The sequence below is a fragment of the Colossoma macropomum genome, unplaced genomic scaffold, assembly GCF_904425465.1.
Source record: "Colossoma macropomum unplaced genomic scaffold, Colossoma_macropomum, whole genome shotgun sequence".
Lineage (NCBI taxonomy): Eukaryota > Metazoa > Chordata > Actinopteri > Characiformes > Serrasalmidae > Colossoma > Colossoma macropomum.
The window spans coordinates 18,342,727-18,364,473 of NW_023494794.1; the positions used below are offsets into that span (position 1 = coordinate 18,342,727).

At 39.6% G+C, this 21,747-nt stretch overlaps 2 protein-coding genes across 7 annotated transcripts in view; one reads left to right on the plus strand and one right to left on the minus strand.

Moving 5' to 3' along the window:
• Positions 1-1,098: 1,098 nt before the first annotated feature.
• On the minus strand, positions 1,099-8,850 carry dpagt1 (dolichyl-phosphate (UDP-N-acetylglucosamine) N-acetylglucosaminephosphotransferase 1 (GlcNAc-1-P transferase)). The gene is made up of 9 exons (XM_036580456.1): positions 7,863-8,850; positions 7,613-7,733; positions 6,729-6,942; positions 5,577-5,723; positions 5,144-5,228; positions 4,674-4,862; positions 3,150-3,237; positions 2,841-2,996; positions 1,099-1,953 (listed from the first exon to the last, which is right to left on the minus strand). Exons 1-9 carry the CDS (start codon positions 8,015-8,017, stop codon positions 1,888-1,890), a joined length of 1,221 nt encoding a protein of 406 aa, XP_036436349.1. The 5' UTR covers positions 8,018-8,850; the 3' UTR covers positions 1,099-1,887.
• A 1,919-nt stretch (positions 8,851-10,769) lies between these two features.
• c2cd2l (c2cd2 like) overlaps positions 10,770-21,747 on the plus strand; it is a 34,533-nt gene continuing 23,555 nt past the window's right edge. For 2 of the 6 annotated variants that reach the window (XM_036580457.1, XM_036580460.1), the window contains exons 1-2: positions 10,771-11,148; positions 12,161-12,595. In XM_036580457.1, the coding sequence (XP_036436350.1) occupies positions 12,233-12,595 (363 nt within the window). In that variant the 5' untranslated portion in view covers positions 10,771-11,148; positions 12,161-12,232. Of the gene's footprint in view, positions 11,149-12,160; positions 12,596-21,747 lie in introns of all 6 variants that reach the window. The other 4 variants (XM_036580461.1, XM_036580462.1, XM_036580458.1 and 1 more) reach the window with 3 other exon arrangements.

A 21,747-nucleotide genomic window follows, 5' to 3' on the forward strand; every position in this document is an offset into this window, starting at 1 on the left:
GCTCAACTGGGTTGAGATCTGATGAGTGTGAAGGCCACAGTATATCATCAAACCTTTCAGTGACCCCTCATGCCCTGTAGAGGGGACACTGTCATCCTGGAAGAGACCACCCCCATCAGGATAGAAATGTTTCATTATGGAATGATGATCTGTCAGAATAAGTGTATTGATTTGCAGTGACCCTTCCCTCTAACAGAACAAGGGGACCCAAAGCATGCCAGCAAAATGTCCCCATGGTATAACAAAACCATCAGACCCCCTTATTGTAGAGGTCAAGCATTCAGGCCTGTACTGTTCTCTTGGTGCACATGCACTTGTAGAAAATAAGGTAAAGGATGACTGCTTTGCCCACATCACTTTTTCCCACATCTCTTTAAACCAGTGCTTAGGGGTTTTGCTCCACTAAACTCTCAAATGTGCATTCATCTTTGTAAAGAGTGTATATGGACTGCAACAGTACTATAATATCTCTCTATGTAGCTGTGACTGGACTGTTCTTGTTGATGCAGCAGTAAAATTTTAATGTTGTTAGAATTGAATTCTGGCCAATTTCATTTGAATAGTATTAATAACCTATTCACTTACTGAAATGTAATGTCTGATATCAAAAATTGAATTGTTTGTCAGCCAGTTGATATGCATTTGTGTAATTCAGCAAAACCATAAAGGTCTCCTCCAAGAATGTTTAGATGAAATATGCCTTTCTCTGCAGAAAGGTGAGGTTGCAAGTTTCATATATTAGAAGTACAGATCTTCACAATCTTAGACAAGTCATGCTGTTTTATGTGAGACTTGGCTCAATTGCAGTTACCTCAGACTATGTGAAACAGCCCAATTATTAACAATTACTAGTGTAATATTAAAAAATTGGTGAAATAAAGCATCACAATAATAGTTTAAAAATGTTTAATTTCAACCCAAGCTCTTCATGAGGAGAGTAAACAATAATTTCTGACACATATTCGGTCCAGTGTCAAACTGATGAAACCACAAGGCTCAGGATTGGATTGGAAATATTGGATAAAGGAAAAATATATGTATTTATATGCATACCATAAAATCTCTAGGCATTCGCTCAAAAATGACACGAGTAACTTCTTCAGGTAACAACAAATATATTTCGCTTTGTGCTGCTCAGCATTCAGGCTAAAATGTGTTCTGAAAAACCCAGACCCTACAGGCAAGACCCCAGAAAAACTACTCACATTTCCAAACTACAGTCCATCAAAACAGAATTTAGAGATGGGAGGTTACTGTTGATATGTACTGTACTATACTTATTTTTTAATCCACATTTTGCACTTTTACTTGAGTACAATGTAAATGAGATTGTACTACAAGCTTTCAGATTTAGTCCTCTTGCACTTCCAAGTGCAAAAATAATGAATAGGGATTACTAAGTGAAAGAAATCACTGCAGGCATAAAATTTAATGCTGAAGTACTTCAGTGGTCCTACCTTTTTATTTACTCATTCAAACAATTACATTTGCCAGGCAGTTTGTCTCTGAAATAGCAATGTTTCTATATTCCTTCAGTATTGCTTCTGCCATAGGCTAAATAGTTCGGACAGAGTTAATGTGATGCTCATTTATCCCACTTCATTACTGTATTAGAATTGGTACATTTCAGAATTATTTTGACTGTTGCCCTTCTGTCCAAGACGATTGAACCATGATGCTGAAAGGCTTGACTGTGCACCTTCACATATGGAAGTGTTAACACAGTGCTTGAATTGTATGACACTGTAAACAGATCCTCAGGCAAGTGGTAAATGAGAGGCTGACTTGCAGCCATTCAGAATTGCTCTTAATCCGTTGTTAGAAATACAGTAATGTTGTTTCAGGAGGGAAGTCCCTGTTGCTCTTATGCGTTCTGTGTGGCGAGGGCTAGACATCATAGAAGAGCCGAACCAGATGATACCTGATTCCGAAAGCAATCACACTCCCCAAGACCTGCGTAAGATGGGAAAATGCAACATTTAACTTAATCAAGGCAACACAGCATGAGAGAAGGCTTGAAAGCAAATGACAAACCCTAAACAATGAAAAAGGATCTAAGGCTATGTTCACATCACATGCTTAATGTTAAATCAGTTTTTCTGCACGAATCGCTTTCTGTCTCACGGTTTGTATTCAGTGACCCATATCTGTCATTAATGTGACCACAACTCTGCCCTGAAAGGAACAGCCTGCAGACATTTTTAAATTAATATAAAGATAGGCAGGGTTGGGAACGTTACTTAAAAATGTATTTTGATACACATTTCTGATTACTGATAATCCTGAGTATGTTATGTTACTTTTGAATTGTCTTTAAATTATATGACTTTAAAAAAACGGTTCGAAACAAATATTAGCAAGACATCTTAAAACAAGACAAAACAGGAAAACTGCAGTGTTTTTTTAAAAAAAAAGATTATATGTAACATATATAGTCATATAAAAAGTTTTCCCTTGTCAAATTACATGTTTTGTTGATTTTGTAATCGAAAATAAGTTAACACATCCTCTACAGAGAACACCCTTAAATATGGCATTTTTGTGCAAATTCTGAGGCACAATTTCTATTTTTTTTAGAGTTTAACATTGAAAAAAAAACATAAAATATTAAATGTGCCTGAAAGATGTGTGGGATGATAATCTGATTTGAGCAAAGAAAATCAGATTTTTGTGGTCACATTGTTCTGACAAAATTAGGTCTGTCACATTCAGGCAAAATAAATAAATAAATAAATAAATAAATCAGACTTGTTCCATTTCAACAGTGTAATGTGAGCTTAGCCTAGTAGAGGTGGTCATATAGGGAAATGAAATACAGAGGCTTTAGACTGTACCCTCACCTGTATTAAGAGCATAATGGCTGTGAGGTTTCTTTCATGTGTGGGGCCTAGTATCTTCAGCACCAGGTTAATTAGGGTCATGTTATTGCACTCAATAAACTCATCATCTCCCTCCTGACCCCTGCGCACGTCTAGCAGCCATAACACTTCTGCCACCTGCAGGACAATGAAAGAAATGGAGGTTTTTCATCAACTAAATCTCTCAGTGTAAAAGAGTTACCCTAACAGTTTTTTCCAAAGTTATACTTCAAGTCACGTCATATTCTTTGATAGAATTCTCAAATACGTTGAGGGTATGTTCTGCCTCACCTTTATAATAAGCTGTCCTAATTTGCCAAGGTCCTTCTGTTTAAACTTAGAGTAGCTCATGCCAAGCTTTCCAGTGTCCGCCTGCAATCTGCAGACAGATTCAACACATTTATACTTCAGAAGTCAATTGACTTTGATCAAAGATTTTGTCTCAGATCTCACAGATGATTGTGATAAGTGTGGAACAACTTAGGAGTCCAACCTAGCTTCAAGTCAACTGTAATAAAAGGATGTAGTATCAAGATTGTTGAGTATTAGAACTTTGGTATCATACAATAAATTGCACCGTGGCTGTGTGTAAAACAGTGTCTCGATGGTCTGTTTTTCCTCAGGAAGATGAACCTTTTTAATGTGAATTCCTCTATGATGTATAAAAGTTTTATTGAGTTACTTTTAAATTATTCTGTTGCTACATAGTTTATAGAGATTAACTGATCACAAGTTTTCATGGCTGATTCTGACTTCTTTCCAGCCAAACATTTTTGCTGATGATATTTATAACCTTGTGATATTTATTTATCAAATTGTGTGGGTTTAGTGAACACATAACAACACACTAGCACATTCCCAGCACTGTCTATTAGCCAAAGTCACAATTCTGATCTTGCCAGCATGAACAAAATGCCAAGCAAGGTCATCAAATTGCATCACTCCCGGCTTATTGACTTGTATCATAAGCAAGTACTGAAGAAGGCAAAGGCCATTTTAGACTGTCTTGAATTTCCACTGCAGGGAGATTTTTAACTATTGCCGTCAGGCTGATGGTTTTAGATGCAAGCAGTAAGAACTAATAGAGAGTTTAAGAACTCAAGAGCTAAATTTGGGGTGACTATGAAACTGAACTGGGGTTTATGGCACCAGACCTAACTAGCATATCCCTAACCTAAATTATTCTGATATATGTATGTGTTTTGTTTGGCATGTAGGCATGTCCACATCCATTTTTTGTCCCCCCATTCAATTCAAGTACTTAATGAATATTGGGTATTCCACAGTGAATATTAATGAACATTGGATATTCCACAATTTAAATATAACATACCAAGCTACAATAAAATTGGTTAGTGTGTATAATGTAAAAATCTGGTATTTTGATTTATTATGACTTTATGGACAAGAACAGATCCTAGGTCAGCACTTCTAAACTGAGAAACTCTGTAAATACGGGCCCTGTCAGGTTTAAAATGTTGCAGTAAAATCACTGGATTTTTGATCTGCATAGTGATACACACTCTAAACTTATATCTCTTGTTTGTGTGGCATGTTTGTGAAATAACCATGTTATAGATGTGGAACACCTGAATACTCATAGTACTTTGGTATGCATGCAGTAGCCTGCTCTTTTCTCTCAAATTTTCCATTGGATTGGATCAGGACATTACTGGTGGTGTTATATATTGTGTAGTTACTGCCAACCAAATTTCCCCTTGTGAGACAGTAAAAACTGAATTGAACTAAAACAAAAATCTATATACAAATGCAAATGAAGTAAATAAGTCACTGCAAATACAAAATCTGGACTACCTGGGCAAACGATGTCTAGGACATGGGACTATGCGGAACAGCTGAGGCAGAGAATATATGAAGTTTACGACTTGGGGGATGAAGAATAGCAGCATGGTCTTGCTGAAATGGCCGAGAATGCCCACTACAGCAAATGTCATCCCAGCAAAGTAACAGAACGTGTCTCCTACAAATACTGAAGAGGGGTACCTAAGAGACAAGCAAAAGAATGACAGAGCTGATTACATTATAAAGTCATGGCTGTCAAGATATTTGCTGCTTGTATATGGTTTGTTTTGCATTGTTCTTTAGCACTGCATATGATACACTCAGCTGAGAGAAGCCTGTACTGTATTGTAACTTTTTCATTCGATGTAACTGTTAAACAACAAACAGGGATGTATACAGGTATCGTGTTATGAATACATCATTGATGTTACTATAACAATACATTCTGAACAGGTATGTACAACAGAAGACATCAAACAAACCAGTTGTGGTAGAACAGGGCCAGCGTGGTGAAAAAGAAAGGGATCATGAAGTACAAAGAGAAAACATGGTCATCTCTGTAGTCTCCTGCAATGGAAAAGTGGATGTTAGTTAAATCTGTGTAAATGGTATCTTTTTTGTAATATACATTAGCCAGAAAATATGAGATAAACACTACATGAAGCTGAAGAGAGGATGCTTTTCTCATTGCAGGAGAGTTTGTTCATGGAAGCTAGTTCTAGTGCATGATCTGCCACAGGGGAAAGCTTCAGAGAACTTCAACGACCTTGAAATATGAGCTCCTAAAGTGTTTTCAGCCTTCAAATTCATTTTTCTCTCCCGTCTATATTCTGGAAGCTCTGAGGCCTTGCAAGAAGGATTGATTTCTTGGTCATACACAAATTCATTGGAAATCAAAAAATAACCTCAGCTCACCGTTGAGCTCCAGTACATTGAAGATGATGATGGAGCCAGAGATGAAGAGGGCCTGTCCAGACTCAATGCCGTTGATGCCAGCCAGGATGTTGATGGCATTAGTGCAGAACACAGCTAGCATGCCCATATATACATAATACAGGATACCTGCACGAAACAGACCAAATACAAATCCTCAGACATTTACGAAGCAGTACACATGCTAAAAAGATAATACAGGGTGATTCAAAAAGATTAATCCAATTTCAAAGCGCAATATTTTTACAACCATGAGGTGCCTAGGAACCAATTACATACCAATTGAAAGAGGGGGTCATAGAGTTTATGACTGTCAGTTTGGCAGTGAACCTCCAAAAGCTCAGAGCATTCGTCATTGGTACCAACAGTTCCAAGAAAAAGGTCACGCCCAACAACACTGGATGATCTCCGAAATCACATTGAAAGTACAGTGACACCCAACATGCTCAATCAAGTATGGGATTAATTTGACTATCGTGTTGATGTTGTCCATGCAGCTGGAGGAGGTTCATATTGAGCACTTGTAAAATTACATACATTTTATGCTCGTTTACAATTCACTGCATTGTTCGGTAATGATTTATAAGTGAAATAAATCATTTTGAAATCAAATGAATCTTTCTGAATCACCATGTATTGACAGCTCTTTCAGGTGCTATACACAAACCTTGCAAATTATATTGTTCCTTAATATTAACTACACCATTTGTGTTTGCAATAATGATGTTACAAAATGCTACAGTATGTAAATGAGCCTTTAAACTATCTCTGAATGTTTCTTTTGGTGTTTGCAAGCAAGTATTCGTTCAAATGTACGTTATTGATATCATATGAAGTGTTACTGGAACTGTAATATGTAGGAATATAATTGCAATAAGGTGTTTTGTCCATATCATACAGCCTAACCAGAATATTTAACTGCTGCCTTAATCCACCCCCTCAAACCCCTTTATAGTTTATCTGGTCATTTTTTACTCTTTTATTCTTCCTTTTCAAATATCACAGTATTTTTTTTTTATCCCAATAACCTAAAATACCACACTATAACTTTTTCCACACTATCATTCACACATCATTCGAAGCATGTATGCATTTAAAAGAAATTAAAGTTATTTCAGTCAAAGTCCAACTAACCTAGATCCAGATGCATCCCCAGCAGGGCCCGGAACGGTTTGGGCACCACTATGACAGTGTTGCCGAAGTTGGTAAAGTAGACCATGAGGAGAGGCAGTGAGGCCATTGTGGGCAGCAACAGCTTGTGTCTCCATCGCAGGTTTAGCACATCATCAGCAAACCCAAGGAAGATCATGCAGCAGATGGCCAACAATGCACCAATCAGCTGCACAAACTGCATCACAGATCAAGAACAAAAACAAACAGAGCCAGAACAAAGCTTTAGATATACTGTATGCCCAAAAGTTTGTAGACACCAACATTTCTTTTAAAATCAGTGTTATTATAGGGAGTATGCTACAATAACAGCCCCTCTTCTTCTAGGAGGGTTTTACACTAGATGTTGGAACACTTCTGTGAAGATTTGATTGCATTCAGCCAGGTTGGATGATGGGATCTGGATCACAAACACCACTCCAACTCATCCCAAAGGTACTTGATGGTGCCCCATCACTCCAGAGAATGCAGTTCCGCTGCTCCACAGCCCAGTGCTGGGAAGCTTTATACCACTCAAGCCGATGCTTGGCATTGGGCATGGTGACCTCAGGCTCATGTGGGTCTGCTCCAAAGTGTGCCATTTTATTGACAAAGCTTTTTCTACTTAGATTATACAAGCTGTGTTTTCGCAATTGAAAACAGTTTACCTTAAGTGGCTGAATTCACTAATTGGAAGGCATATGTGTAGCGTACCACCAGTGAGAAAAGTAATCAAGTGTACAGAGAAATTAAAGCAACTCAATGATATTGGGATTAAGCAGATTTTGATTACTGGTGAGGGCCTTGGAAATACAAAATGAGAAGTATTTTTAATGCTATTGAGGCACACTCAGTCATCTTGCTTTTACCTCATTGTGTGGAAAGCTACGACACTGCTCTCCCACGAAGCAACCAAGGAAAGGCACAGGAATGAAGAGGAAGAGGATGATGAGGAAGACTGTGCCGCTGATCACACCTTGAGACTCTGGCCTGAAAGAATGGAAAATAGGATGAGTTAGCCATGCTCCTTCATGTCAACAACTCCAGACACATACCTCATCCAAAAAAAAAAAACATTTAAAGTAGTGTAGTGTAAAAATAAAACAACTTGAAACTCACACTTGTTTTTTGCTTGTTTTGTTCATGTCCAGGCCATAGAGCCTGGCAGATATGAAATGCTCCTTGAAGGCTGGAATGAGCTTGAGTGTCGCAACACACCCAAGAGCAGACATGCAGCAGTTGATAATAAGGGGGAGGATGGGAATGGGAGACATTTTTCAATTTAACTAAAACTATTACTTTACCTATTACTGTAATATAGCTTGGACAGAGCGATGCGGACCGTTTAAGTTCGAGAGAAAAGTTAGTGAGTTCCTTGTCAGTACATAAACATTTTTCCTTCACCGAACACGACTATGAAGCTTTCAAGCCTTCTATTCAGAGAAAACACAGGCAGACTCCTGTCTGTCGGTTACGTCTGTCAGACTATTGAACTACCAACTTTAGTTAATATGCTTATAAATCCTAAAGTAGACGAAAGTAGTTCTAAGGACATCTTAACAAAATAGCAAGAGCTAATGTACGACCTCTTTCGTTGTTTTAAACCACAACTGCTTCATGAATTTTCAGCAAGCTGTAACTCAGCCGCTCAACAGAGCAGTCATCAGATTAATGAATGACAGTTCAAGCTAATGTAGCTAGCTAACTAGCTCCCACAGCAATAAGTTCACCGTGTTTCAGGTATTCCTCGTTAAAAGCGTGCATTGCTAAATTACAGAAAGCAGACTATAGAGTTGCGTGAACGATTATGGTTTATAACCCAAAGATTAACGTAGCTAAACGCTAACTCTTGAAAATTCAGCTACATTTGACAGAAACGTCGCTGTTTCCAGCCGAGCCGCCGGACAAACTGAAAACTCCACGTCTACTTCCGTCAACATGAACGCTGCATAGTCTGACCTTTCATAAAAATCTTTCCAGGCAAATAAAACACAAACAACTGCATATTCGAGCGTAAAACTCAACATACAAAATCGATCTAAAATACACGGACGAATCTTCTTTCGGCTTCAATTTTACTGAACACTGAAACGGAAGACCTCGGCGTTCGGTGGTGCGTTCAAGCAACACATTTGTTTAATAGCATTCAAGCTAAAAATTTAACGTCTCTAATCGAGCATTTTGAACATTGTGTTTTATGTTTATCGTATGTCAGCACACTGCTTCTTTATGTTTGTCATGAGTTAATATATGGGAAAATATTATTCGTGTGTTATTCGTCTGTGACTATCATCATCAATGAAAAGGAGCTGAGATTGTAGGACGTTCCACGTTGCTAAACGTTCACTTTTCTGATGCTGGTGTAACATTATACTCTGTAATCCCGATTGAAGCGATTTTTAAATTCGCATTTCGACACATACAAATACAGAAATAAATATTTTTTAATGATTAATTGCAATAAGTGGTTATATGATATTGGTTGTCATCAATATATCCCACAACCCATTTCACAGCCCGTTCTTAAAGGGGTATTCCACCAATTTTTCAAAATGTTTGCATAATTCAGTTATTGCAATGTAATCAAATTCATCTGATGTGAAATGTTTCATTGTAGAAAAAGTTACAGATTCAGATTTCTTTACAGTGGTGGTGATAGGAACCAGGGGTCACAGTGTCTATAACATAAATATAGCCATTTTATTAATTATCTGAAATCACCATTGAACTTACACGTATCTTCTTCATAAAGTTTTTATATGTAATGTTTATGATGGTAAAATATTGGAAAATCTGAAAAAATACGTTTTGTTTGGGGACTACTTTGCCCTGGATGTATACTTTCGCCACGAATGGATTAAAATGGGTTAACAAGACATTTTAGGCTAAAATTTCAACACAAAACTCTGTCACAGGCATCAAGTAGCGCTCATAACCCCTTTCGTCTAGTTCGTACCAATTTTGAAAAACTGGTGGAGTTCCCCTTTAAGTGCATTGTAAAGAAATCTGTTGATTCTGATTTATTTACAGTGGTGGTTGTAGGAACCAGGGATTGTGATAACACACATGTGGACACTTTACTAAAATGACCAGTGAATCTATGTGTCCTATTTTAGGTGTAATGCTGACAACGGTAAAATTGTGGTAAATGAAAAAATGTTTTTTGGGTATTACTTTTGCTTCTACACCCTGCATGTACCTCTCCGCCATGAATAAATGTGAAAAAAGGACACTTTAGCCCAAAAGCTTGTTTCAAAACTATCATGTGATAGTGTTCTGCGAGGTGGCCTTTAGAGGCATTAAACTCGCCAGAAGGCAAAAGGCGGCTGAGAAGAAAGAGTGCGCGCTACCGAGAACATGCAGTACATGTCCCTTTAAATGCGCGCGACATGTGCTGTGAAGCTCGAATCAGTTTAGCGAACCGATTCTTTCGAACTGGACGTTTCAAAGGATTAAATGTCAGATTCAACGAATCATTCGTTCTCAATCGTTTACGATCTGCCCCATTTAGTGTCTTCACTGCAAAAACACATGAGCAGTTTTGAGCAATAAAAATTTCATGTTATCTTGGTAGATGAAATTCAATGATTTGTGATTTTATGGGGCTAATTTTAAAAGTTTTTTTTATCATGTGTACAATATGTACAAACATTGTTTGTGATGAAGTTTAGGTAATTACCCTCTACAGCTGTTCAATACAATATATACGTAGGAAAAAAAATACAATATTTTACGCGGTTCCCGAAAGGACATAATGAAAACATTAGTAAATAATAGTACAATAATAATGGGAAAAAAACTCTTGCTTGCAAGATTTAGCCTAATCCTACACTGGAAAGGTTTTTCGAAGTTAACTCGCCATTGACATTACAATATAGTCCTAGACTGGGTTTAATCTGTGACCAGGAAACACCTGCTCTGTGAATGCTCCCAAAGTTGTACTTGTGAATCGGTTCGATTCGATTTATGGAAAAGAACCGAATCAAATGATCCATTCATTCAGGAGTCGGGCATCGCTGGGTGCGCGCGCTGTTTGTGCAGCGATTTTGACAGTTGCGCTCAGCTCTGCTGTCCGTTTCGGGAGCGGTGGGAGGGCAGACGCAGTCATAGTTACGGTCCGGCACGAGCTTATAAGTCAATGTTTCGAATCGAAGTGCACACTACAACGTGGAGAAAATGTTTCCGAGGAGATGCGAGGAACAAAAGTGACCGTAAGACCATAGAAAAAGACGGTTGTTCGGATTACGAGCGAGAATATCAGCGGCTAGCCGCGGAGGCTAACGGTGGTTGTCAGCAACGTTAATGTTGGTTGCCAGGCTGCGTTTGGCGGACTGGCGTCTTGCTGCTGGACATTCTGCAGACTTGCTGTAACGTTATTTACTCATTGTGCCGTTTGTTGAAAACGGTAACTAATTCTTACATTTGTTTGCTTTTTGCGAGCTCATCTAGTCATGGTGTTTACGGCTGACGGAGCTAGACGAAGCTGAAGTTGGTTTCTTATTTCGAAATGTGCGTTCCACCTTAAATGGTGCAGCAGTTACATTCTCGCGCCCTTAACTGGCTACATGCGCCAGAATGCGACATTTACACAGTTTAAGGTGGAACGGAAAATTCGAATAAGAAGCTGGCGAGAATGAAGCTAGCTAGCGTTAACCTCCTTGGTCTGAGCTAGCGAGCTAGGCGGCTAAACTCACGGTGGCCGTAAACAGAAGGGAAATAAATAATCAACAACAGAACTCAATATAGCCAAAGATATTTGCCGAGTTACACGTATAAATGATGTTAGAAACTTAAATAGTGCATCTTTAACATGCCGGTGTGTAGCTACGTAAGTTACCGCCGAGCCGCACTGGCTGCTGTGCTGGTGTGTGGAAGCGAAACGCCGCAGCTAGAGCTGCCAGGTGTTCGCCGAGCAAGATACCCTGAGCGGAGAGAGGGAAAGACACTCTCGCAGTCGGAGACAAGCATTGAATAATATTCTTTTCTCATACGCGGAGATCCGTAAACTCACATTAAATTTGCAGAGCAGCTTGAGAAATAAACGGCTAGCTGGAAGGAACATGCTTTCTTTGAATAAGTTTAATGATTGTGGATTTACTGAACACCAGTGTTACATGTACGTTTGCAATCTGCAAGATAAGTCAGTGTATACAAGCCTTCAGGTAATTCACTATATTAGATTATGTAGCCATGATCTTCTTGGGGTACAAGCTTAGAATTTGACATTTTTCTGTACGTGAATTATGCTATATAGAGCGTGGTGTTCTTGTCTCTGACTTGAATATTTTCATATTGTCCCGTTCTCCTTTCAAGACCTGCATGTAAAAGAATTCACTCCAGCATTTGTATCTCCTTCTTTTTTATTTTGTAAGTTTTTCTGTTGTGCTCGTAATGACACCCTCTCTCCATCTCCACAGACTCCCACCTCGATTAATCAGAATTTCCAGCCCATAATAAAAATGCGACTGAAGTGATCGGCGAGAGGGGAGATGATGAGTTTCCAGGACGTGAGCTGGCTGGTGCTAGTGGCACTCTTCTGTGTCTCGCTGCTGGTCGTGCTAGCCTGGCTTGTTCAGTTCTCCCTGGCCTTACTGAGGCCTAGGAGAGGTGCCAGGCTCCAGCGGAGCGAAGAGAGCTCCTGGCAGCTGCCCCTCAGCCTCACCCACCAGACTCTGACGGGCGGAGTGTGGGGCTCCCTCCTGAGGCTCCGATTTGGGCGAGATGGCTCGGGAAGTGACACTGAGGCTGGGGTCAAAGGGCTCCTGTCCTCCCTCTTCGCGTTCAAGTCGTTCAGGGAACACTGGCAGAGGGCGTGGGTGAGAGCGCTTAACGAACAAGCCTGCAGACAAGGGGTGAGTTAACACTGCATTAGAATCAGATGTTTGAGGGAACGCATGTTACTGTATGACATTAGTAAGAAGTTGTTTTTGTGTATGGTTGGTCCTGAGACTGTGGCAGTGTTTGAACATATGTTTCTGGGCATTTGTATGTAGGTGTGTGTTGTCATATCTCGGCGTGCATATATCTATGTATGGGCACAGGTATTTATAGACTTTGTTTCAGAGAGGGTGTGTGGGCACTGTGTGTGTAGCAGGATTACTCGTTAGTCAATGTGTAGGAGTTTGAGTTTCAGGAGTGAAAGACAGGTTCTTGTGTAACGTCTGTCTCTCTCTCTTGCTCTCTCTGCATTACATCATATATCATATCTTTCTCCTGAGGCTTGTTTCCTATACTGTACATACACACACACACATACACACATATATAATCACTGCTGTCAGAATAAAACATAGCATCTCCATTTTTTGTTGATTTTTAAATTTTTTAAATTGTTTGAAAATGCCTGTTGCCCTTTACATTGTATGGAAATTTCATGATGAATGGAGCAAAATAATTGGCCCAAAATAACTTGGGGGGGAAAAAAGTCTGGTTCTATTGACTTACATTAAAAGTAAAGTGTGGTTTTGATTCTCCTGTGAAGTTCTCATTTTGAAGATATGAGGTTTTGTTCTGACAGCAGTGGTATATATACATATCCTTCTGTGGTAGACAGAAAAAATTTTGTACAATGAAAGTAAGAATTTGTGACAGTATACATTGTATTTATGATTAACAAGCAGACTTCTCTACCTAAAATCAGGTGTTGTTTTTAAAAAGTAAATATTTATTAAAACTTCTATTAAGAATATTGCTGTTGTGGCGACTGGTGGTCCCCTCTTCTGAGATGCTGACATCATTGAATCTAGGTTATGTTGTTAGGTACTGTTTAGCTTCTACATTGATAGCCCCTCTGTATGACAGCAGTTTATTTAACACCTTTTTATTTAAGATCTTATTTCCAAGAATGATATTAGCAAACATTTAGCCAAAGGAACAGCATCTGGGATGCCAGGGGACCAGCGCAGTGGGGTGGACGCCCACGGTCATGCCACCACGTTAGCTATCGCAGGTGGTTAAATGATTTCAACAACATCTGATTTCTCTGATTAGTCACCATGTCTCATTTCACAGGTTGGTTAAAAGGGAAAAACCTGTACACTTGTGTCACAAGCTCTGCATTTAGTGGAGAAAATCTGAACTGTTGTGCCCAGGGGCATTGGGCAGTATAAAAAACATATAAAAAGTCTTCTTCAATCAAGGGAGTCCTGGGATCCTTTTTATGGTCACTCTTTCACACTCAAGCTGTTAATGTTGGCTTTCACAGAGTTTGTTTAATTAGCTATGCAGTGTAAGTCGTAGTAACAACACTGCCAGTACCTCACAGATGTTTGCACTGTGTGTGTTTAGTTTTAAGATGCCAGCATTCATGGGCATGTTGTGAAGGCTCTGACTCCCATATGCAAATTTGAGTTGTCCTTCATTTTCTCTTTTTGTTCCAGAAGCTCCAGGGTAGGTGTTTTATTTGTCTTCTGATCTGAAGCCAGCTTCTCCCTTTGTGCTTTACTTGGAAGACCATGGAAAACTGGTCTCAGCTCAGTACAAAGGGTGACTTCTACCAGCACTGAGCATATCACTCAGACTGTTCAATATAGTGTGAGATAGCTGGCGTGTCCAAAGGTCTCCTTTCCTATATTTAACCGTGTCTCCGTTTGATCTGCCTGGGTATCAAAGCTCAGTGCCGTAGACTGCCCTCTGGGCACAGAATGAGAGAGTGAGTGATGTCCTGCCTCCCTCGTTCTTTCTGCCCCTCGCCTTGTCATCGTTACGTTTTCTGTGTGGTGGCTGAGTTTAAAGGGGGTCAATCTGAGCCCCAGTCACCCCTCCACAGGAGAGAAGAATGACACTTGGTGGTACCCAACCCCTTCCCACTTTAATATCTCACATGATTTGACTTAGGACTTGCCCAGTTTGGAAACATCCAAAAAGGCTTTCAAGTGATGTTGTCAGTGAAGGCCATGCAGGTATACTTGTATATTTGTGACAGGTAGCCATCTACACAATTGTTCTGATCAGCTGGAGTGAATGTTGGTATGTTGGAAATTTTAACTGTTTTGTCTGCCCGCTCATATGCGACGTTCCCGCATATCCGAAAGCATCTCAGCTGATTTTAATGCTGTCGGGTCTCCCTGAATCGCAAAGGTGTTGTAAAATAGGAAGCAATGAGATTATACTCGAAACGTCGTCTTCCACTCCATTTCTGTCGCAAGGTCTCCAGCCAATAGTTGTGCCACTTCAGCAACCTAGTTATTTCATAGGTTGTCAAGGGGAGGTGTGCGGAGAGGATGTTGGTTATGCAATTCTCATGTCCTCCAGCTTCAGTTTTTCCACAGTCAGTCGTATTTTTCAGGGAAAAGATGAGAGATCCAGCAGAACGCTGTTTACAGGACCTCCGTTTAATTTCAGGTGTGGATGGGAGCCAAGTGCAGAAACAGCACCAAGCATTTTCGTTCTGTCGATTGCTGTGTAAGATTCTGCAGAGCATGATGGACTACGCTGTTGTGGAGTCAGGGCTTTTCTTAATGAAGTGTTTTAAATTCAAGAGTCTCTCTTGTGACTACAAGACAAATTAGCAAATGCTTATTTTTGAGGTATTGAGGTCAAATGTGAAGTGTGTGAGTGAACTTAAGAAAGAGGTGGATATCATGCCATGTGAATGTGGCAAAATCCCATGTTAGGTGCCTGACCCTGCTGCTCTAGAGAGAGAGATGCTGAGTCTCCCTGTTCCTCCAGTATGTTTCTCTGACCTCTTACAGTTGTTTCCAGGACCCCAGTTACATGAACAACAACACTAAATGAAAGAAATGTTTCCTTTTTAGTTTGAAAGGACACAGTCTTTGACCAAAAAGGCATATTCAGACATTTCAGTCATTAAATGACCTTGCAACGTGAGGATATCTTCCTGGATGTACTGAAGCAAGAGGTTTATTGGGGTCAGAGGATAGTTTTGAGAATAACTAGCCTTGTTAATCACCTTTCACTTTTACATTCAGCTGATTAGAAGTATTGCATGATGAAATGAGGATTTTGTAGAAGCTGAAAATTGAATGTTTTCTAGGAACTCCTGCTTCTGTTTCTTGAGACTGTTAAGTTCTCTTTTGTTTGTTGAATATCCTTCCTCTATTTTTTTTATCTAAATATTGGTCATATTGTATGTTTGAATGTTCTTAGAGGCTTGCTTGTGAAAGCCTCTCAGTCTGTCAAAAAAGGTTTAGTGAAAATGTTCCAATTCGGAAACTCTGATCTACATTCTGTCTTCTAATACAAGATAAAAGACTTTCGGTTTTAGGTTTTCATTCAGGAGGAAAATATATGCTTTGTTGAACAGATCAAGGAGCATATTGTCAGATTAGTCTGCTGCATAAGCTGACCAGTAGCCAGGGTCTACACTGCGTTGGAACCTGCTAACTCATGAGGAATGATGACTTAAGGTGTTTTTCTTCCTGAAATCAAGGAAAAATCCTATTTATTTTGACTGTATTTCTTGATTTAAGAGAACACCTTGGATCTCTTTGCTGATTTGTATGCTACAAGATGGCACCATAAGCATTGCTGTGACATGCGTGGTTTGGGTTCACACTGTCGTCATGCCACCACATTTGCTGCCAAGACGTCAGTTTCCTAGCACTTTGTGCATCTCATGTGCTGAGAGGTGGGTGAAATGAATACATGTTCCAGGTTAATTCCTCATGTTCTTCAGATATACACTCCGTCTCGATGGAAACCCCCCACCCCCTCAAACATGCATGATTAAATCTATCTGACCTGAAAAACCTGCTAGTGGGATTGCAGTGAGGGAGTGTGTGTGTGTGTGTGTGTGTGTGTGTGAGTGAGGGAGTGTGTGTGTGTGAGTGTGTGAGTGAGTGAGTGAGTGAGTGAGTGAGTGAGTGAGTGAGTGAGTGAGAGAGAGAGAGAGAGGGGGAGAGAACAAGAGCTCAGGTCACGAGTGTAAATTACAGCCTGCGCTAGGTCATGCCCGACCACCTTAACACACAGCAAGCCACCTGTTGGCATAGCTCTAGGAAAATTGATATCCTGGTTCTGTCTCGGTCCTAGTGACAACCTTTTTAGACTCATATATATATGTGTGTATATATACATATACACACACACACACACACACACACACACACACATATATATATATATATATGTATGTATGTATGTATGTGTGTGTGTGTATGTGTGTGTGTGTGTGTGTGTGTGTGTGGGTATATATGTATGTGTGTGTCTGCACGTGCAAGACAAAAAGAGAGAGTGAGAAGGAGGTTACAGAAGAACTTGTCTTTCATCTTTTCCTGACATTCAGATTAGTGTCACTTTTTCTAGTATACGCTTACTGTAACTCTATGGACCTGTTTAACCAGTTAGGGATATTGTTTGGGCATAGAATGCATCCACTATTTGCTTTGTTGCACTACAAAAAATAAAGATTCCTAAATTATTTCCATGGATGGAGGGTTCAAGGAAAAACCTGTAATTCATATAGAACAAGGAGGATGTACATCCAGACTAATCTTGATGTCTGAGTTAAATGTGCAATAAGCGTTTTTCTTCTTTGCCTTACGAAACAACCAAATTGGAGACAACTAAATTGGGGAGAAAATTGGGTTCAAAATCCAAAAAAATTCTTCCATAACTTTGCTATCACTTCTAGTTGAAATGAATAATTTTTTATCCTGATAAGGGCCAAGCAGTATTACATCAATATTAAGTACTGCATAATAGGAACTAGTGTCGTTTGGACGACTTCTGTTTTTAGATTGCTGAAAGCATTCAATTGGTATGTAGCTTGAATGCTATTAGCGTGTATTCTAGTGCCAAAATACTGCTATACTTCGACGCAACAAGTAAAGTAATTGTATATTCAATTGGTTAACTTGGTTAAAAAGCAAGTTTGGCATCCTTCTGAAGTCCTGTGTCCTTTCCGCCCGGAAAACGCAACACTGATGTTTAGCCTGTTTCGTTGCTGACCCTGGTCTTTTAGCTTTTATTTATTTATTCCTTTATTACATGGCCTAACATTATTTGCAGACTCCCCATCATTTCGATGTTTAAAGAGTAGCAACAATCCGCTTTGATCATTTTTCCCCATTCAGTATTTAGCAACATGCAACTCGCCTGTCATGTACTGCTTTGAGTAACCTATGGGAAAGTGACTAATGTGGCCTTCGCAGCTTTAACAGTGAGCATGCAATTCTTTTTCTTCTATGACAAGTTTGTCCCTCTGCTGTCACATAAACATGGCATCGCCCATGGGTGTGGACCCATTATGATTAAGTGGATTACGGGTACATAGCTTGCATGTTTGTTTTTGTTTTTTGTTTTTTTTTCTTGTAAACATTGCTTATTGCTTTTTCAATGAAATGGATATCAGATTAACTGCAGGGAAGGAAAAAAACAGCAAAAAAGGAAAGAAAAGAAAGCTCGAAATAGTACAGGGTTCTGGGCTAACATTTTAGACTGCACTGGAAGTAAAATTTGAAAACATTTTATTATTAAAAAAAAATGCCCTAGGGAAATGTACATTTTCATGTCGGAAGCTACATCTTCAGAGGAGCTAATGAGTTAGTGCTAAACTGGTACCACATTGCATACTAATGAGGATATATGTACCAAAAACATTTAATTCATTTTTATTCCGTAAGTTTAAACAGGCTTCACCTTTAAGAATGGTGTTTGTAAATCTCTTTCCTGATTTGTTGCCTTGAATTGTGCCTATTCAGAAAGCAGCCTGTGCTGAAACACAGTTTATAACTTCACTGTGAATGGGCGGAGCTAAACTGCTGTGGTCTGAATAGGTGGATATATGGAAATGTGTTGTTTTTTGTGACATCACAAAAACAATGACTTCAGAACAAACTGCTATTGCAACTTAATTTGTATGTGCAGACCATATGGGCTGCAGAGTAAATGGTATGTTATGGAGCTTTAGCTGTGTTTGCATACTGCACTATGTGTATTACATTGTGTTTTTTTTCCATGGTATTGGCCCTTTCAGGACCTATACATTAGAAGGTTCTTTGGGGAACCACAAGTGATCCCTAAGTGGCATTGATCCAAAGCACTCTTTTTTTGAGGCTTTTTTTTTTAAGACCATAGAAGGAACAGCTGGAGAAGAGAGAGGGCATAAGAGAAAGAAATTAAACGAAAGAGACAGAAGAAACACCATTCAATGAGCACCCTGTTGGCTCGCATCTCGGACATACGAGCGCTATGAGTATATTTGAAATGACAGCTAGAGGAGGTGAAGAGGTCAGGGACCATTTTGTGTGTATGTGTCGGAGTGGACGCTAGCTTATGACTCATGGGCAGTCAGATCAGTGGAACTGAACACAACACCAGCAGCATCCCCTTACAGAGAAAGCGCACTCTTGCTCTCATGACAGTGGATGTTATTTAGACGGCCTTCAGCTCTTGTTATTTGCAGCATGTGCTAAGAAACTCACACCAACTCCATGTGACCTCTCGCGAGGAAGTCAGGATGGGAATTTGACCAGCCGGTTAATCTTCACCATGCAATTCCACACACAGTGGCATTTTAATCAGATTACCGGTGCACAGAGAGTGACAGAGAGAGTGGCTTGAGCGTTCAGTGAGTGAGAAAGGAGAGATCAGTGCCATGTTTTATTGGGATAGAGAAATGGAAAGTGGGATGGTGCATAGAGATGTATGAATGTTAAATTATTGGCTGTAATCATCAGCTGTAATTGCAAGCCCAGGCCAATAATAATATTAACTAATAATAAATTGGCTGTTGATGTAGTGGCACCCTTTTGGGGCTGTTTGCCTTGTTGAATAGTGAAACATGCAGGCCTCAGCACTTCATCCCAGTCATTCAGAGTGATGGAGAGGTGCATAGTGGACCATGTGTTACAGCTGCGATGTGTAAAACACGAGGTCACTAAGAAGCTTTATCCCCCTCCACCCCACATTCATGCATGTTCTTGCAATCACACATTAATTTTTTACTTTCTTTCTCTGTCTCTTCTGTTCTTTCCATGTCTGTCTGTCTGTCTCTTTCGCTTTCTCTCTCTCTCTTTCTCTTTCTTTCTGTCCCCCTCCCTCCCCTCCCTTCCCATACCCAGACATGCTCCTGCAAAGATTTTCTCTCATTTTGTCTCCTGTGTTCATTCTCCTGTTTCCTTTTCTCTCTTTGTTTCTCAGTCTCTTTTTCTCTCTTGTTTTCTTTCCCTGTCTCATGGTTTCTCTTCCTCTTTTATTCTTCTTTCCTTTCTTTTTCTCTGTCTCTCTTATGCCCTCTCCCCTTTCTATTTTTCCCTCTCCCTCTCTCCCTCTCTCCCTCTCTCTCTCTCACCCTCAATAATCCAGGGATTTGGCAGAAAGGGATTGGCACAGCTGGTTACGTGTGACCATGTCAGCAGAAGGACGTCCTCTGAGTGCTGATAAACACACACACACACACACAAACAAAAGGAGAGAAACACACACATATAGTATCACTTACCGATTATGTGTCTTATACACATACTTACTGTAATATCTCCTTAAGATGATTAAGCACTCACACAAAATCTTAAACGACTTGTAAAGTCGTTGACTCTCAGCTCGCTAATGAGACTGACTTGTTTTGACCTTTTTGACAAACACATTTTTACCCAGATTCAGTCACAAATATCAGGCTAATGCATCGCATACTTGAGATTATGCAATGACTGAAGTCTGCAGGCACATATGTCATGCACGCATGGTCACACGCAAACACAGACACAGGTGCACACACACATACAGAGGCTATTACAACTCTTTATGTCACTCTCTCACAGATTTCTCTGAAATGGTCACTACCAAATCAGTTTATTGATTCATTTGCACAACGCTCTGTAATTGATGGCTCTGGTGCACACATGTGTATGCGTGTGTGTATGCATGTATGTATGTGTGTGTATTTGTGTGTGGACTTCATGCTGTGTATGTGTGTTTATGTGAGTCATACAATCACCCAGAGGACATGTTGAGCACAGCAATCACATGATGGCAGAATAGAGGGCGTTTGCAAATAGCTGTGCAGATGTGTCCCTGACACAGCTAGTACATGCCATCTTGCATTCTGTGTGCCATTCCAAACCCTTAAAAGCTCTTTCAGCTTGTGTGATATACCATGTACCATTTCAGTGTTTATATACCATATAACATTTAAGTGTTGGTATGAGTACTTGTTGCTCTATAAAGATGTTTGGGGTTAGATATTATATGTATGTAATGTATGTAGTAACATGTCTGTAATGTATGTAATAACAAGGTTTAACGGGCAGATCAGAGAAAAAAAAAACAATGTTTCTTTGCTTTTTGAAACAAGAAGTTTGATGTAACATCAAATGTGCCATCCTTTTCCTGGGCTATGTGGTCTACATATGGACCGCATATGTAAAACAGTCTGTTTTAAATTCATTGCTTTTGTGCGGTTATGAAAACCTATATGAGTAGCGGTTATGAAAACATATATGAGTAGCGATGTACATACTGACTTCTTTTGATATTTGAGTATCTGTAAGAGTTAATAAATGGACAGTCATTTAATTTCACAGTATTGGTAAAACATAATATTGCCGTTTGACGGAACTGTTAGTCGTCCCATAAAGAATTCTGACAGAATTCTGATATTAGAACAGTGAAATAGCCATTTCACTGTTCTAATATCGCCACCTTGAAAGGTTAACCGTGTACTCGAGTACCTGTGCGCATCCACTATTCAGTCTTCAGTAGAAAAGAAGTGTTCCAGTCTGGACTGCTTTCTGAGTGTGTTGCAATGTAGGACAGCCAATTAGAAGAGAGATCATTTGCGTAGATCAGGCTTAAAGAAAAATAGCCGGTTTAAGTCTAATGTACCAAGAGAGTTAATGATAATGTAAATATTAATTATGACTGTTTTAGGTGTATGAATCCACACATTAAAAGTTAAACGTGAACTTTTAAATACTTTTTTTTCTGGGTCTGTAGAGTCTGTTTTGTGAAACATGCCTTCACAGCTCAAGTCTGCACACGTGCAGTCAAAGCTCGAGCCACATTCCACATCCACTGTTTGTTTGAGAATGAGTGAGGGAAA